At 45.9% G+C, this 15,946-nt stretch overlaps 1 protein-coding gene across 13 annotated transcripts in view; it reads left to right on the plus strand.

Moving 5' to 3' along the window:
• The window catches only part of CHGB (chromogranin B), a 76,759-nt gene extending 64,921 nt beyond the window's left edge, over window positions 1-11,838 (plus strand). For 8 of the 13 annotated variants that reach the window (XM_074864275.1, XM_074864277.1, XM_074864273.1 and 5 more), the window contains 4 exons: window positions 5,368-5,411; window positions 6,724-6,817; window positions 8,525-10,275; window positions 11,425-11,838. In XM_074864275.1, coding sequence (XP_074720376.1) covers window positions 5,368-5,411; window positions 6,724-6,817; window positions 8,525-10,275; window positions 11,425-11,508 — 1,973 coding nt within the window. In that variant the 3' untranslated portion in view covers window positions 11,509-11,838. Of the gene's footprint in view, window positions 1-81; window positions 233-600; window positions 776-2,381; window positions 2,584-4,862; window positions 5,059-5,367; window positions 5,412-6,723; window positions 6,818-8,524; window positions 10,276-11,424 lie in introns of those variants that run through there. The other 5 variants (XM_074864283.1, XM_074864285.1, XM_074864282.1 and 2 more) reach the window with 5 other exon arrangements.
• The last annotated feature ends 4,108 nt before the right edge of the window (window positions 11,839-15,946 follow it).

Here is a 15,946-nt window from a genome sequence, read left to right on the forward strand (position 1 = left end):
CATTCACTCACCCGATGACATAAGTACAGGGATCACTTCCCAGCCGTTCTCTGGTTCTGGGTTTGCTGTGTGGGGGGCAACGATTTGAGTGGAAGGGGCAGAAACCTTGCGGGAAAAAGATTGCTGCCGTAGCACCTGGAGAGACTTCGATCGGAAAGGGCTGTGGGAAGGCAGCGGTGATTTCCCATGAAAGCTGTTCCAGAGGGATGGATTACCGCACCTCCTCCCGTAGGTAGGGGCTCTGCATCCTTTGGCGGTGGGAAAGACCTGAGGATGGTACCTCATCCTCCGAGCTGGAGAAAGGGGCAGGGAAACCCCGCTTCTCCCCCTTTCTGCGGGGATGGCGGGGGGCGTGTTGCGAAGGGGTGTTGGGAATATTAGGCGGAGGGCAGGAGGAAGAGATGGTGGTGGTTGCAAAGGAAGGGAAAACGAGCTCGGCTTTCCCAGCCTGGGAAAAAACTTCACCCATGCTGGCGAGCCGCGGGGGCCGGGCCGGAGGGGAGGGGAGGGAGGCGGGATGGGGAGGGAAGGGAAGGGGGGGCGGCGGGCCGAGGGGGTCCCGCGGCTGCGGGCGGCGCCGCGGCGGGGGGAGAGAGGGCAAAGGGGGAGGGGGCGGCGGCTCGGAGTGACGCAGGCTCCCGGCGGGGCCCCCCGCCCGTCTCCTCCGCCCCCGCTCCCCCCTTTAAATAGCGGCGAACCGCCGCGCCGAGCCGAGCCGAGCCGAGCATGGGGCCGCTGGCGCTGCTCGGCCTCCTGGGGGCCGCCGCCCTGGCAGGTGAGCGGGAGCGAGGGCGCGCCTCCCCCCGACCCTGAGGTGAGGGCGGCCGTGGAGCTCCCTCAGCGGCGGGTCCGGCGAAGCCCGCCCTCGCCGTGGGGGTGAGGCGAGGGGAAGCCCCATCGGGCGCGGGATGGTTTGCGGAGGGAGGTGTGTGTGGGGGGGTGTGGGTGTGGAGGTGTTTGCCTCTGAAGAGCGGTGGAGCCCCCCGCCCTCCCCGCCGCTGTCGGAGGGGTGACGCCATCGGTGGGTGTATGACGTCATGCCCCGCCCGCCCCGCGTCACCCCGGGGTCGCCCCTCCGGCCGGCCCTGTGGAGGGAGGGTGAGGTAGGGCCGGGGCTTGAGCAAGGCGGGGGGCAGCGGAGCGCTGAGGGGGGCCGAGGGACCTGCCCTGTCCCCTCATGCTGCACGAGCGCCGGTCGGCTACTTTTAATTCATCTTTCTCCCCCGGTATAGTTTCCTTCCACAAAGACTCCTCGGTATAATTTTATTTGAGCAGTTGCTGCTAGATTTTTGCCAGCTAGTTCTTGATAACTGGGAGGTGGTTGTAAAGTAGCAGGTCTGCAGCTTTAACATAACAAAATTTTTTTGGCATGCGACATTAAATATTAAAACTAATCTGTGAAATGAAGATTAAACACAATAGGATGAGGGGATCACTTGGCTTTATAGCTTTTTGTGCATCATTTCTTGAAAGAATCGGTGTCGTTCTGGCTTGAGTAATTCTGCTTTAGGTACATTAGAGGTGTCCACATTGGAAATGCTTCAGGGACTTGTACAGAAACTCTTACAATGAGGTTGACTACCTTCAAGTGCCTTTATTGTAATCAAAGGGGAGGGTGGAAGATGGGGGGAGAGACCTCAACCCAGAGAAGCTCACCAGACTTATTCCACAGACACCAGGGGGATTTCTTACCAAATATTTTTTCCTGTTAATGCCATCAAACAGGTCAGGTACCTCTTTACATCCTTTTTGGCTATCTTGCTTTCAAATGTCAGCCAGAATCAATGAACTAAGGAGTTTGTTTGGGGCTGGGAGTCAGTGAAACATTAACTTCAAGAACTTTCTAGTGCTCCTTCTGCAAATCAATATGCCAGAGTTTCTGTGATCTTTCCTAGGAAGGGTTTTTGCTGACGTTTTGATGAGCAATGGCACTGCACTGAGTCATCGGCATTGATGAAACAAAGGCATGTGGGAATTTCATCAGGGACCCACCAAAAGATCTGTCCCAGTCTTGGAGATGCAAGCAAAAGCCACATGAATTTGTCCTGCATTTCTCATGCTTTTTTGTGATCTTCATCAGCTCTCAGCACTTCAGCAAAATGAAATAATCTGATTGGAACTGCCTAGGCAGATTTGGTTCAGGGGGGGAAAGCAGACCCAGACCTCTGCTTCACTTTGTGGGTCTGTGGTCTGGTTTTTCTGCGCGGGCAGGGGAAAGGTTTTCATCTCGGTGCGCGCTCTGACCTTGTTTCTGCTGTGAAACCCTGCAGTCGTACCGTCTGCTGTGTCCCCGTAAACCTGGCAGGCGGTTGCCCTGCAACCCGACTGTGTCAGCAATGCTGGGGCGATGGCTTCACCCCTCCTGAGCACATGTGGAGAGGAAGGCAGAGGTGTTGGCCAGCCATTTCCAGCTGGCAGGTGGCCCCAAGGGAGCTCTTGCCAGCTGGCAGGGGCTAGTGCTGCCAGCACCAGTGTAAAGCAGGGCATGCTGGCTCCCCATGGGCTATCGTTGCTGGCAGAGCAGCTGCCTCAATATATTATTTCAGGCTCTGAGATGGATTGGATACTCGTTCCTCCGAGCAGGTTAATATGACATATGTCTGATACCATTTGCTTCTTCTGACATTGTTATGATTGCTTAATGCTTCCTCTTCATCTGTGCATGTCAGCTTTCACCATTAACCAAGCACTTGCTTAATGGTCATTAATGCATCTGTATATCTCCTCGAAGAGACGGGAGCTTTGGAATGACAGGGCCAAGGCAGTGAGTACAACCTGACTTTATATTCCCGCATCACTCACACACCGCTCGAGAGGCAGCCCAAAGTTGGCACTTCTAATAGCAAAAGACATTCAGAAGCTTGTCTGTTCTGTGCTTTATCACATCAGCTGGGTGTAGCCCACAGGAGATGTGCTGTGGCAGCATCGCTAAAAGAATAAAATGAGATGTTGGCCCTTGTGCATGTCGTGATTCCTGATGGGCTGGAGGACTAGAGGAGCCTTGTCAAGAAGAGGCAATGAAGCGGGTCGTCCCCCCTGCTTACATGTAAGTGGTGCCTGTGAGCAGCTCGTGCCGTAAGAGCAGCATCTCCAACCCCTGCAGGATTGGGAAAGTGTCCTTTTAGTGGATAATGCTTTTTTTAGTAGAAGGGTCTCTGCTGCCAGTCTCTGCCCCCGCGTGTAAGTACATCCTTATCCTCTGTGGTCAGATGGATGATGCAGGCAGGTTAGACTGCAGCGGCATCAGCACTGTGCAGTGTGGTGGTTATTTGCATACTAGGTTAGTAAATAAAGTAACCTAAAGCCTGGCTCAGTCAGCATTGAACGCAAAAGATGGGGGAGAGGGTTAGCTCCGTATAGCACCATCTCCTCCACACACCACCTGGCGTTCTGGGGAAGTGATGGGGTGGGGATGCGGTGCTATTTTTGGGGAATCCCTTCTGTGCTATCCTCGTGTGGGTTCCCTTCTCTGATCGCAGTTGTATACGCAGAGAAGAGACGGGGGCTGGAGAAGCACATTCTTACATGTGCATTTGTGGGAGCAAAAATAGAGGACAGTAGAAATACCAAGAGAGTTATTACTGTATTGTGTTCAGTTATTACACGCAGAGTCAGTGCTGAGAGGGATGTCTGCTTCCTCTGCAGTCACAGAAAAGAAGAAAGGTTTTGCTGCTTTCAGTAGCGCAAGCAGTGCTCCTGTGTGCTTTGCAGGAAACTTCCTTGGGGCAGTGTCGGTTTTCCCGACACTGTAAGGTAAACTGACTCCCTTCGCCTCCATAATCTGCTTGGTGTTTATCTGTTACAGAAGAGCTCTCGCTGTCCCAGCCAAGCAGTATTGCAGAGAGTGTGATAGGTGTATTTAAGACTATCCTGACTTGTGTAAGAACTTCAGAACTGCACCCCAAGCTGTACGCTTGTGTACTGTGATTATATACCGGGCGGTAAGTCTGTGAAGCCATCATACAGTAAGCCTTGCTTCTACGTACTCGTGTGTGGCTGGCAGACTTGCTTAACTTCACTTCTACAAATCTCAAGGTGGATGAGATTGACAGGATTTATTAATAATGCACAACAGCCAGGCTCATTAACCAGCTGGAGACATATTGCAGCAGTGATGGCAAAATAAAGCAGTGTGGAGGTTTCCTTTGCAACAGCAAATGCTTTCCAAAAGCAAACCGTAGAATCACAGAATGGTTGAGTTGGAAGGGACCTTAAAGATCATCTAGTTCCAACCCCCCTGCCATGGGCAGGGACACCTTGTATTAGGCTCCAAGCCCCATCCAACCTTGAACACTTCAGGGAGGGGGCAGCCACAGCTTCTCTGGGCAACCTGTGCCAGTGCCTCACCACCCTCACAGGGAAGAATTTCTTTCTTATCTCTAATCTAAATCTACCCACTTTCAGTTTAAAACTGTTACCCCTCATCCTATCCCTACCCTCCCTGATAAAGAGTCCCTCCCTATCTTTCCTGTAGCCCCTTTAAGTACTGGAAGGCCACTATAAGGTCTCCCTGGAGCCTTCTCTTCTCCAGGCTGAACACCCCCAACTCTCTCAGCCTGTCCTCACAGGGGAGGTGCTCCAGCCTCCCGATCATCTTTGTGGCCTCCTCTGGACCCACTCGAGCAGGTCCATGTCTTTATATTGGAGCCCCCAGAGCAGGATGCAGTACTTGTATACCTTGGACCATGTACAGGAGAACGGCTGCAACGAGGTGTTAATTACCTCACATGTCCTCAGGACACAGAAAGAGAGACAGGTTGTGCTGCTTCCTTCTGGAGTAGGATTTGATTTTTTACTTATTTCTTGGGGTGATAATGGACCACCCGGTGAACGGAAGTTTTCCTGTCCCTTTTGTCTCTGTCCTTCCTTCCAGGAGCTGCCTCCTATCCAAGTGAGACAGGATTTCTCCAGTAGGATTGAGACAAGCTTTAAAGCCTTGAAGAATGGTCTCCTATTGGGGAGGTGCTGGTGGGGCACCCAGAGCCCCTTGCAGAAGCCAAAAGGTTCTTGGGGTGCAAACAGGCCTTGCTTGTTTCCTGTTTTTTTACCACCAAACAGGTACAACTATATGAAGACCTGACTTGCAGTAAAGCTCTGATCTTGGAATTTAAACATTACTTTCTATTTTTTGGTGTATCGTCCTCTTGTGTGAGACATGTTAACATGCCTGTTCTCTCCTGCTAGGCTACAACTTTACATTTCTTTTCCATCCTGAATAAGAAAAGATGTACTGCAAAATGTGTCTGGTTTACTGACCTGCCAACCCAAAACTTGAGTAATCTCATTAGACCAATTTGACTGAGGACTCTTGTCAGTGATGCTTGTTGCTAGGATTAATGAATTTGTAATCATTTCTTTTTCTTCTAGGTGTCAGCACACTTCCAGTGGAAAAAGACCATATTGAAGAAATGGTGAGTAGCTGTATGTCAAAGCAGATTTCAGAAAATATCAGTCACATGCTCTCCATATTTTGTCTTTAAACTCTCAGGGTAATGCTTTTTTTTCCTAAGGGTAAACTCTTAAGACATCATCGGTGATGTGGAACTCAAAGTCCCTTTAGCTGTCAGAAGATACCTGCATGCACTTCGGTGCATTTGATGAAAATGGAAGCTGGCTTCTTCTGTTAGTGTGGTATTTTTGGAATTGTATGTTGTACAGCTGCCTGGAAAATGATCTGAAATATTATTTGATAGTACACGTTACTGGACTGTAAAAAGTGAGATGGCAACTTTGAAGAAAGGTGAAATACCTACAGTTACCAACTATGGAATGGACTTTCTAATGCAGTCCTCCCATCTCCTGCTTTGGAAAGAGATTCTTAACCTGTTTGATTAAGTAAATGCCATTAGCTGCTCTCAGCACCTGTAACCTGACTTCAGACCCTTTCCACTGGTTGATAGTGTGATCATTTAGATTAGGAGATACCTGGTAATACCTAAAAACAGTTAAAAGACAAACGGCTATATAAATGTTTTATTGTCTCCTCCCATCCAGCCACCCAGGTTGTCGGGCTGAAACTCTCATACCCCCGATGGTCTGAGTGCTCGCTCACAACCAACAGCTTCAACACTTGATCATTTTGCATGAATTTGGACAGAAGAGCTACTTTGGCAGCACTTAGGGTTAGAGGAGGTTGTGTGACTTTCCTAAATCAATTTGCTCTGCTTCCAGAAGACTATCCAGTTGAATGTTAAGTGCTAAAAGAGGCAGGGCTTACAGCACACACCCATGACAAGACATGGACCGTGTCACTCAGAGGGTAAAAGGCAGTTTTGGTTTGTCAGCAATCGAAGCAATGCTGCTGGGAACACCTTTGCAGCAGCCTCATTTGGACAGATCCTACAGGATGATCCTCATCTTTTGAACGCGTGTTGTGTTGGTTATTTTTCTTGTAGGGCATTGTTACCACATGTTGTTTGACTCTCCTTTGTACTGAATAGGGTATTTAATATTTTAAAATGTACAAAAGGAGACTGTTACCTGTGCAAACAAAAGAGGAGATAAAAATAGCTAATGACTATTCTCTTCTTACTGCTATGGGAGTGAGGACCAAAGCACTTGTTGCCCAAATGCACAGAAAGTTGGGGTAGAGCTGGGGATTACTCAAAACTCATAAATATTAGCCTGAACTCTAATCTTAAACTTAGCTTTCCTCACTAACTGGGTCACAAGTAGGATTTCCATTTTTGCCATGAGAATTTTTTTTTTGTTTGTTTCTTCTAGATAACACGGTGCATAGTGGAAGTTCTGTCCAATGCACTATCTAAGCCAAATGCACCACCAATTAATCCTGAATGCAAAGAAATCCTGAAGAAGAGTAAGTACAACATTATCTGAACTTGTGAAAGGTACTGGTAGATGGATTTTCTTTTGTGTTGGAGCTGGTGGACTGTTATTTCAGCCTGTGTGAAACTGGTGCCTCCACATTTCAGTGTCAAAATTCTGATTTCTTTCTGTTTCATGTGTCTTGCTCAAAGAGCAAACAGCCTGACCTGGTAACTGTCAGGGATTCTTGGCTAACACGTGTCACTTAAGCCACCTGGAGAGTCTGAGAGAACTAGACAAGCTCTTTAGGTAGCCTGAGAGGTCAATAAAGGTGACAAGGTTTGGGGCACATGCCAAACGCATCCTGGAGGGCAGGAACTGGCTTCAAATAACTGCCACTTAAATCAACAAGGCTCCTGCGCCTGGTGGCAACTGAATCCACGCCCAGCTCAGGAGAGCGGAGTCTGACACTTAGCCCAGAAATGATTAAGTTTGTGGTACTCTTTCCAGAGGTCTGGCGACACGTGCTTGAAAGCTCCCCGTGGGAGTGCTCATTTCAGATGAGCTCATCCCTACAGCTCGGTGCTTGGCTGCCTCGATGTCAAGGTGCGTGCCTGGTGCACGCTTGAGTACTGCCTGTAGCGAAGTGTGGTTAAGTCTGACACTGTGCCAAGCTGCAGAACACACATCTTTCTTTTCTGCCCAGTTATATTTGTTTGATCACGGAACAATAAAAAGGCTCTTGAACTTACCTGGCAGCAAGAAGCAATAATGAAGCCCATCTGTCTCCTGCTTGTTTATAGAGGGAATAATGCATGGCCCTAATACAGTCATCAGAAGAGAGTGGTTTTGGGCTTTGGAATACATGTATTTGTATCTAACTCAGCCCCAAATTTCTAGGAGATGCTGAATGCCATCACGCATCAAATTTTGTTTATGACATTGTTAGTTTCAGAAAAAAACTGTGTATTTGCCATGTTTTGGAAAACAAAAAAACGCTTACTGGAAAGAGAGGTTTGGTTTAGGACCATATTTTTGCCATTAGACAGATCTCCAAGAATATCAGATAATGAGAAGCTTTTCAGAGATAATGAGCTATTTAAAAATCTGTGCAGCTATTGTCTGAAAACTCGTAGGACTTGTGATCTATTTCTGATATTACTCAGACACAAGTGAACCAGAAATACCTTCATAAAAATATAGTTACCATTGTGGTCAGACTTGTATTTAGCATTTTGGAAATAGCAGAGGAGCATGATTTGATTAAACATAACTATTGCAAAGTAACAGATTTCTTTTTTTTTTCCCAGTCAATTTAGAACTTTTAAAATTTGCTAAAAACCCCAGATATTTTCAAATACCTTGAAATAGATGGTTGTCATTTTTTATGAATATGTGATGGATAAGGCCTGACATTCAAAGAACTGAACACAACTCCAGATCCCACTGATTTTTAATGGGAATGAGAGTTAATTTAATTGAACACTAAAAATGTGATCACAAACAAAGAAGAAAACCAAAGAGGAAAAATTATTCTGAAAATTCCAGTGTAACTTTTAAAACACCTAATTAAATGAAAATTAGTTAATGCTTTTCCAGGCAAACTTACAAAATATCAGAAAATGATTAAGAGCAGAATTAAAAAATTAATCCTGTCCAAATCTTCTTGCTATGTTGGGAAGCCAGTTATCTATTTAAACTGAAATAACGCTTCAGTGGAGAGTTGGATTACTTCATTATGCTGCTTTTGTTGTTGTAGGTGGTAGAAATGACAGAGAGAGAAACGAAAACAAACAACTTGAAGTGAGGCATTTGAAAGAGTCAGAAGAGATTGAAAAATATCATACTGGTAGCGTGGAGAAAGAACAGAGTCAGGCAGAAGAGGAATCTAAAAAGTACATGAAAGGAAGCGATGAGGAGAAACTTGCTCACGAGGAAGATAAGAGCAGGGAAGAGGAGGATGGACACCAAACACCTATTCAAGAAGAGAGACTTCATACAGAAGAAAAGAAACACGATCAGGAAATCAGAAGAGAGGAGGAGAAGAGCTACCACAGTGAAGAAGAAAGCAAAGAGAGCAAGCGTCATGACGAAGAGGTAGAGCGTGCTGTTCCCAACAAGAAGTCCCCGTCTGGAGGCACGAGCACAGAGGAGTTCCCTGATGGGGATGATCAGCACCCCATGGGCCACTGGCATTCAGAGGGGGGAATGCAGAGCCCTTACAAAAGAATTCATGAAGGTGAAGAGGGAGAGGCAGAGGAAGAGAGAAGTGAAAAATACCACCATGAGTCTAAGGAACGTGATTTCTCCCATCAGCAAGAGCATGAAGAATATGATGAGAGTGAAGAAACGGAGGAGAAGAAGCAACCCTACAAACCCAAACGTTATCATGGGGAGCACAGAATGGGTGACTCCTCTGAAGAGAAGAGGGGCCGTGGTGGCGAGGAAGAGGGACTGGCTGAGGAGTCAAACACAGAGGAGGCCCATCTCTGGGACAAAGGGAACCACCATCAGAAACATCGTGAAGAGTCTGAGCAGCAGCGTGAGGAGAAGAGTGGTTCTCATGGGAGGCACAGGGCTGAAGAGGTGGAGGAGAAGAGGCATACAGACCAGGGAAGGGAGGAGTACAGAGAAAGGTGGCAGCAGAGTGAAGAGAGCAGTGAAGAAGAAAACAAGAGGCATCACCACAGCGAGGAAAGTAGTGAGAAATGGCACGACGAGAGGAGACACCGTTCTGAGGGAAGGATGTATCTTGGAGATGAAAGTGAGGAAGAGCTGGTCAGGTATCTCGGTGGTGGCAGCAAGGAGAAGCAGCATCGTGCTGGAGGGAGATACCACTTGTGGGACAGTGAAGGTGAAGGGTCGCAGAAGGCGTACGCTCGAGAGCGCAAAGGGCAGGCCAGAAGGCACTACAGCACTGAGGACAGTGTAGAGCAGCAGCGCTACCCTGGCAGCAGCGAGGAGGAGGAGAAGGAGGAAGTAGAACAGAAGCATCAGAGCAGTGATCAGATGGAAAATGAAGAGGAGAATATGGAGGAGGGAAGATATGCAGAGAGGGAAGAGTACAGAAGCCGTCTCCCTGCAGAGAATGAGAAGAGAACCACGGCACCCTACAGCTCTTTCTACCCACTGCTGTGGTGGAAAAGCCGTCACTTTGAGAAAAGGGAAAGCACGGGACAGCAGCGTCTGGAGGGCAAAGGGGAAGGCAGGCCCACCCTGAATGAGAAGAGTCTTTTCCCTGAGTATAATGACTACGACTTGTGGGAGAAAAAGCAAATCCTAAGTGCTCTGAACCACGGACGCGCCGAGAAGAGGAATCTTGGCAAAATGAGCAGATACGATATGAAAAGGCAATACAACAAGATGGATCAACTTGCAGAACTTCTGAATTACAGGAAGAAATCGTCTGAATTCCCAGAGTTGTACAATTCGGGAGAAGACTTAAAAAACCATCACATAATCAGGAACAACAGAAGGAGTCTGAACCAGAGGCCGCTGACAGGAGAGGAGGTATGTGTGCAGGTGCTTCTCTGAAAAGCTCGGGGAAGGTGACTTCACAGGCACATTTCTAAATCCATTCCCAAGGCAGCTGGTAAACTACGCATGGAAAAACACAAACAAGATTAAGTCACGTTGAGAGCCAGATCTTCAGTGATTTAAAAATCTGCTTTCTTTGAATGAATTCAGTGGAACTAGCCCAGGGCACAGTTTGCAAAATAAAGACAATGTGCATCCTCGTTAGCTTCTGTCTGCTACAGGATGGGAAGAGAAAGGAGATTTTCTTCCTCTTTGGGGTCTCTCTCTAGGGTCTTACAGACTAATAAACCAAAGCTGCCTGCTGCAGCAGGAGCAGAGGGGTAATTAGCAAGCAGCACGTGGTCTGTCAGGTGGTTTAAAATGCGCAGTTGAAAAGTAAGTTGGACATTCAGAGTGAAATTCAGCTGTCCCAGCTGTAATTGTAGAGTAGAAGCTGGCTTGCACTTGCAAGTGTGATGTGTGCATGTAGTTTCCATGTATGTGAATCCTTTTCTTGTTTGGATTTCCCGTTCTGCTTTGGTGTCCCGGAAAACCAAGTCTACACCCAGCAGCTCAGTGCTGCTCGTGTACGTCGCTGTATCTGTTGCACAAAGCCAGACTGGGAGCAGTGGAGCTTTAATACTAATTTATATAGAGGTTAAACGGTGTTAGCAAGTCATCATAATAAACAAGAATTGGCTGCGTAAGGATTTTTTTCCCCCTAGCATCTGGTGATGTGGAGGTGTTCCTCTTTCGTACTGTGCTGGCTGCGTGTTGTCAGCCTGAACCACTGTGACCGTGAGGTTGTAGCCTCCTAAGGGACCTTCCCCTGGGCAGAAGCAACTGCACGGCACAGCAGCTGTGAGATACCAGGAGGTCGCTACTAGGTAATGGTGCTTGGAAGCAAAAAAAGATTGAACTGTAATTAGGGCCAGCTCTCAGAATATACTTTCTCCAGCCCTAATTCAGTTAAAAGCAGGAAATGGCACAAATCTCTGCTGTGCTGCTGTCAACACCCCTCACCCCAGCCCAGGGACCAGTAAGTAGCAGGAGACGTCTGCCTCAGAAACAGTCTCTCATTTTCATGGACCAAAACATTTGCCAACGTTATTTGGTGTGTAAAACGCTCTTATGTTTTCACAGGAAAAAGAACTGGAAAACCTGGCTGCTATGGATTTGGAGCTGCAGAAAATAGCTGAGAAGTTTAATGACAACAGGAGAGGCTGAAGACAATCTGCTTTGGTGTTTCGAAGCTAGGTGTAGCTGTCCTCACAATACCTGTATTTTGTGGTAAATTCACTGCCACTGGATTGTTGTTTGCCCTAAAACCAGGAAATACTATTTACTGTCCACTCTAGTGTAGTGATTTATACAGCTGAAAATGTCTTTAATTTGCTATTATGCTATTGAGATCCGAATAGCATGAATTTTAGTATTATAACCTTTCATGGCAGGCAGATATTTTTAATATGCTTGTGAAAATAATTGTGTTAGTGTTCTTTAAAAAATATATTTGTCTGAGTTTGAAATAATAAAAACCATTGATCTTGGACCAAACTTCCTCCTTGCTTATTTGACTGACTGGGTTTCAAAGTAAACTGTATCAGATGGGTAGATAGTGTACAAAATGTTGACTTGTGGTTCACCAGTATTTTTTAAAAGTTAGAAGGAGCCTATCTGTGCCTTTTATTTGCCAGTTAGCAAGAGCACAGGAGGTAAGAAGGAATGCCAACTAATTTGCTCCAGTAACTCAGAAATGTCCTGTGAATGATTTAGTTCTGGAAATTAGTTATTAAAGAAGCAAAGAAGTTGCAACACCAAATGGATGGTTGTTAATTTGGAAAGCACGTGGTGTTCAGAATCGATGCATTATGCAGTGCATTGGTTTTGCCACTTCCTCGGACTAAGCAGTCCCATTAATTTAATCGCCTCCAGAACGTGCTTTGCTAACGTGTCCTTCCTGCTGCTGCAGGTGAGCAGGACCTGGTGAGAAGCGTCCCGGCGCCTGTGCGCTGTGTTGGAGCGGGGCTGGTCAGGCACAGGGTGAGTTTGGTGGCACCCAGCGAGCTGGGGGCAGGATGGGCTCTGTGTAACGGAGCCATTTTTTACAACACTACGAAGCAGTAAAAGAAACGATCCTGTAATTAGTTTCAATTACTCCAAATATCTGGGGTTCAATTTAACTTACCCAACTGTGTTTTTTACAGACTTTCTGCTGTGACAGTGTCTTCGGACACTTGTGTAACACCACACAGAGGAGAGAGGTGCTATGCAAAGAATTCAGCTGAGTCACGTTATCAGTAAATGCGCAGTATCTATCATCTCCACTTAACCCATTTAATCCGCCTCACTAAAACACAAACATATTCTCCAATTAACTGCAAGGCAACAGAACTGAAAATACTCAGTGCACTGCTGATCCTTGAAGTGTGCAAGCACGTCTGTGGTGAGGGATTTTGGTAAAGACCACTGTGATGTTTCATCTTGTTCGGTTAAGGTACATGAAGGTTGAATCCTGGCTCAAAGAAGTCAACAGAATTTTGACTTCAGTAGGACTGTGGTTTCACCAGACTTTTCCAGCAACAGTAACGAAAGTTAGAAAGTATCCCAGCTGCAGAAATACTTTGCTGTCTTCAAATTCTGAGACTCTCCCTTTTAAAATTTACAATACCATACAGTAAGTATTGCAGCACAGTATTTCTCCTCCAGCTGGTACGAGAGAAAGCATGTCTGTGAGTCTGTAAATACCTAGAAGCAAATAGTTTTAGTTCTAGCACAAGAAAACTTTCTAAATTGCTCAAGTATGCAAATTAAGTAATGATTTTTTTAAAAAAGGCAATGCTTATGCAAAGATGCATTTATGAATCAGCAATGTTTTGCTTAAAAACATGCCTCTTGAAAGACTTTAAAAGCAAGTATCATTCACTAGCTTCACGAGCTTTGTGACAGCTCTTTTACCTGCCACCTTTCTGTTCCGCTTGCGCCGCTCTGCGGGGCCGACGCTGCGAGCACCGAGGGCCAAGCAGCTGTTCTGATGGCTCCTGCCTGTTCCGTTTTTATCTACACATTTGCATTGCTTGTTCCAAGATGTTTTTTAACAGCCCTGCAATACAATTTACATTAGTTTGCATTAGTTAAAGGCAAATTGCATGGTTTTGGCATTGAAGCTAGGTGGTACGATTTAAAACAAGTATTGGTGTGTTAAGATGCGTAACCTTGTGCCAAGACATCAAATGAAGCAGAAATGGTGGGTTTGGCTTCTGAAAAAGTGTTGTCTCACTTCTGGCTCGTGCAGATGGTAAATGGTAAATTTGATGTGTAGTTTTAGTAAAACACAGGAATGGAAAACTTGGTAACTACTTATTTCTTCTGTTATTTTCAGCATACTTGCATAGCGAAGGCAGTGGTATGTTCTGCTCTGTGACCAAAGGTAGGAATACAACCAGGTGCCCCTGCCAGTTCAGGTGCAGCGCTGCCTCCGCCAGCCAGGCGCAGGGGGTCTGTCAGAGCTGCACAGGCTGAGGTTGGACTTTGCCAACTGCCGGGGAAGGCTGAAGCTCCTCCAGGCTGCAAACAGCACCCGCATCTCCTCTGTCCCCCTCACCGGGCAGGTTTCAAGCTTGGATGTGCACTTCAGGAGGCACAACTGCGGGCGCCTCATTGCCGGAGCACAGAACAACTGCTCTTTTCTGGTGGAAGTGGCCCGTTTCAAGCTGTAGGCAAAGTTTTTTAAGAAGCGCCTACAAAATTTCCTTGGTGCAGCAAATCTGCCTGCGTGCTGGAACTGTCCATCAGAACCAGGCTGTCTGCCGCTTCCCACGGGTGGCTTCTGCACAGCTCCAGGGTCTGAATGTTAATCCTGCCTTAAGGAACTCACCTCTGGTTTAACAGCCACTACCTTTCCCCATTCCTTATCTACACATCACTGACCAAAATTAAGTTATGCCCATTGTTATGTTTATACTTCTGGAGATAAAAAGTCCTTGGACATTCTGCCTTGAGGCTCCAGTGATTACCAGGTTCCCAAGCTTTGCTTTAGGCAGAGTAAATCCAGGTATGCAAGTATCACCTTCCTCTTCCCCACCCCCCTCTCTCTTGTCTTAGAGCTGCTTTTCATTACGTCTGTTATTTTCAAATTAAGGTCTCACAGGGTGCACTCCCGTTCTTGTTTGTTCTGTTTTCCCTAAGTTGTTACTTGTAAAAAGATAAAGGCTTCCTAGAGTTTCAGGCAATCACAACTTGCATTCCAACAAAGCTGCTCTCACTAGTCTGTCGAGTTTCATTTATTCACGTGTTTCAATTTAAATAGGAACATTACATTGAGATGTACTCTTCTACTGTTACATAATGTTCCATCAATTTGAAACATCAATAATTCTAAATATTTTTAGAATTTAAGGATTTTTAGAATTATTTCTTGGTTTTTTTACTATCTTTCATTGGTGCAAGCATTATGGCGTATAGAAAAACTGGGGAACAGGATTCAATACTGAGTGTCAGTGTTAATGCTGGTGAAATGAAGCCAGTTTGGCTTTGATCTGAAGTAATTTTTTAGGTGTTCCACTACTGTTTATTTCTCAAAACTGATCTTTTTATTATACAAATAAAACAGATCTTTTTCCTCAGATTATTATTTTTAGCACATTATATATGATAAAAAGTAGGATTTAATAGTATGTTGGTTGCTTAACCTAAACTTTACTGTTTTTACACCTCTGTAGCACTAGAAATATGAAAGCCGTGTACCTGCCAGCTCAGTGGAAGTGGCAGAGAAGTACCTATGCCTGCTTTACAGGTAAGAAAACTGAAGCAAAAGGTCATTTTTTGGAATTAATCTCCTGGCTTACACGATTTCATAATTTTCTTGCCTTTCCCTACCTTCCAGGCTCCTATCCATTGCTCTAAGCTAGGTCGTCTCAGCATTTCATCACATACAAGTCCCAGTTTACCTTCACCATGCAGGTGCATATAGTAAAGGAAAACTGATCTTCCCTCCCCACCTTTTTCCCACTAGTTCTTGAAAGAAGTTGAGAAATCCAGAATCTAAAAAAAAACTTCGTAAAAACCACAGATCACATTTCTATTCCTTACAAGTGCTTTGCAACACTTACACTGTACAGAAAGGCCAGAGGGGCAAAGCAAGTTTTTCAGATCCACATGGCTGGTGGAATAGAGAGGAGATGGTGAAACCTACCATCTCTGCACTGGTGGGTTTTTCATATAAGAGAAGAAAGGAAAAGCTTTCCATAAAAATAGGAAAAAAAAAAAAAAAGATGTAAGTTTACAAAAAACAGAAGAGGTAGACAAAATCCTGAAGATATCCTGTACCTGTTCACTAAGAGAAATCTTCAACTGCTTCTTTACACAAAATATAGCCCCTTCTGTTCTGAGCTAATGCTTTCCTAAAGAGCATTACTCTTGTCGATGTACAGAAAGTTACAGCTTTATGAGTCTGACTACCTGATCCCAAAGCTCCAGATTCCCCCTGACAAGTAAGTTCAGGAATGGAAGCCAAGTTCTGGTGCCTCTACGAGCTGCCCTGTGGGCCTAAAGCTCCCCACTGTGGGTTCAGTGGGGTGCGGCCAGTAAGGGTACTCTCAAAGCCTCTGCTAGACTTTCTGAGTTCCAAAAGGAGGGAAAAGTAAGAAAAAGAAAATAAATCTCA

The sequence above is a fragment of the Strix uralensis genome, chromosome 3 (assembly GCF_047716275.1).
Source record: "Strix uralensis isolate ZFMK-TIS-50842 chromosome 3, bStrUra1, whole genome shotgun sequence".
Classification (NCBI taxonomy): Eukaryota; Metazoa; Chordata; class Aves; order Strigiformes; family Strigidae; genus Strix; species Strix uralensis.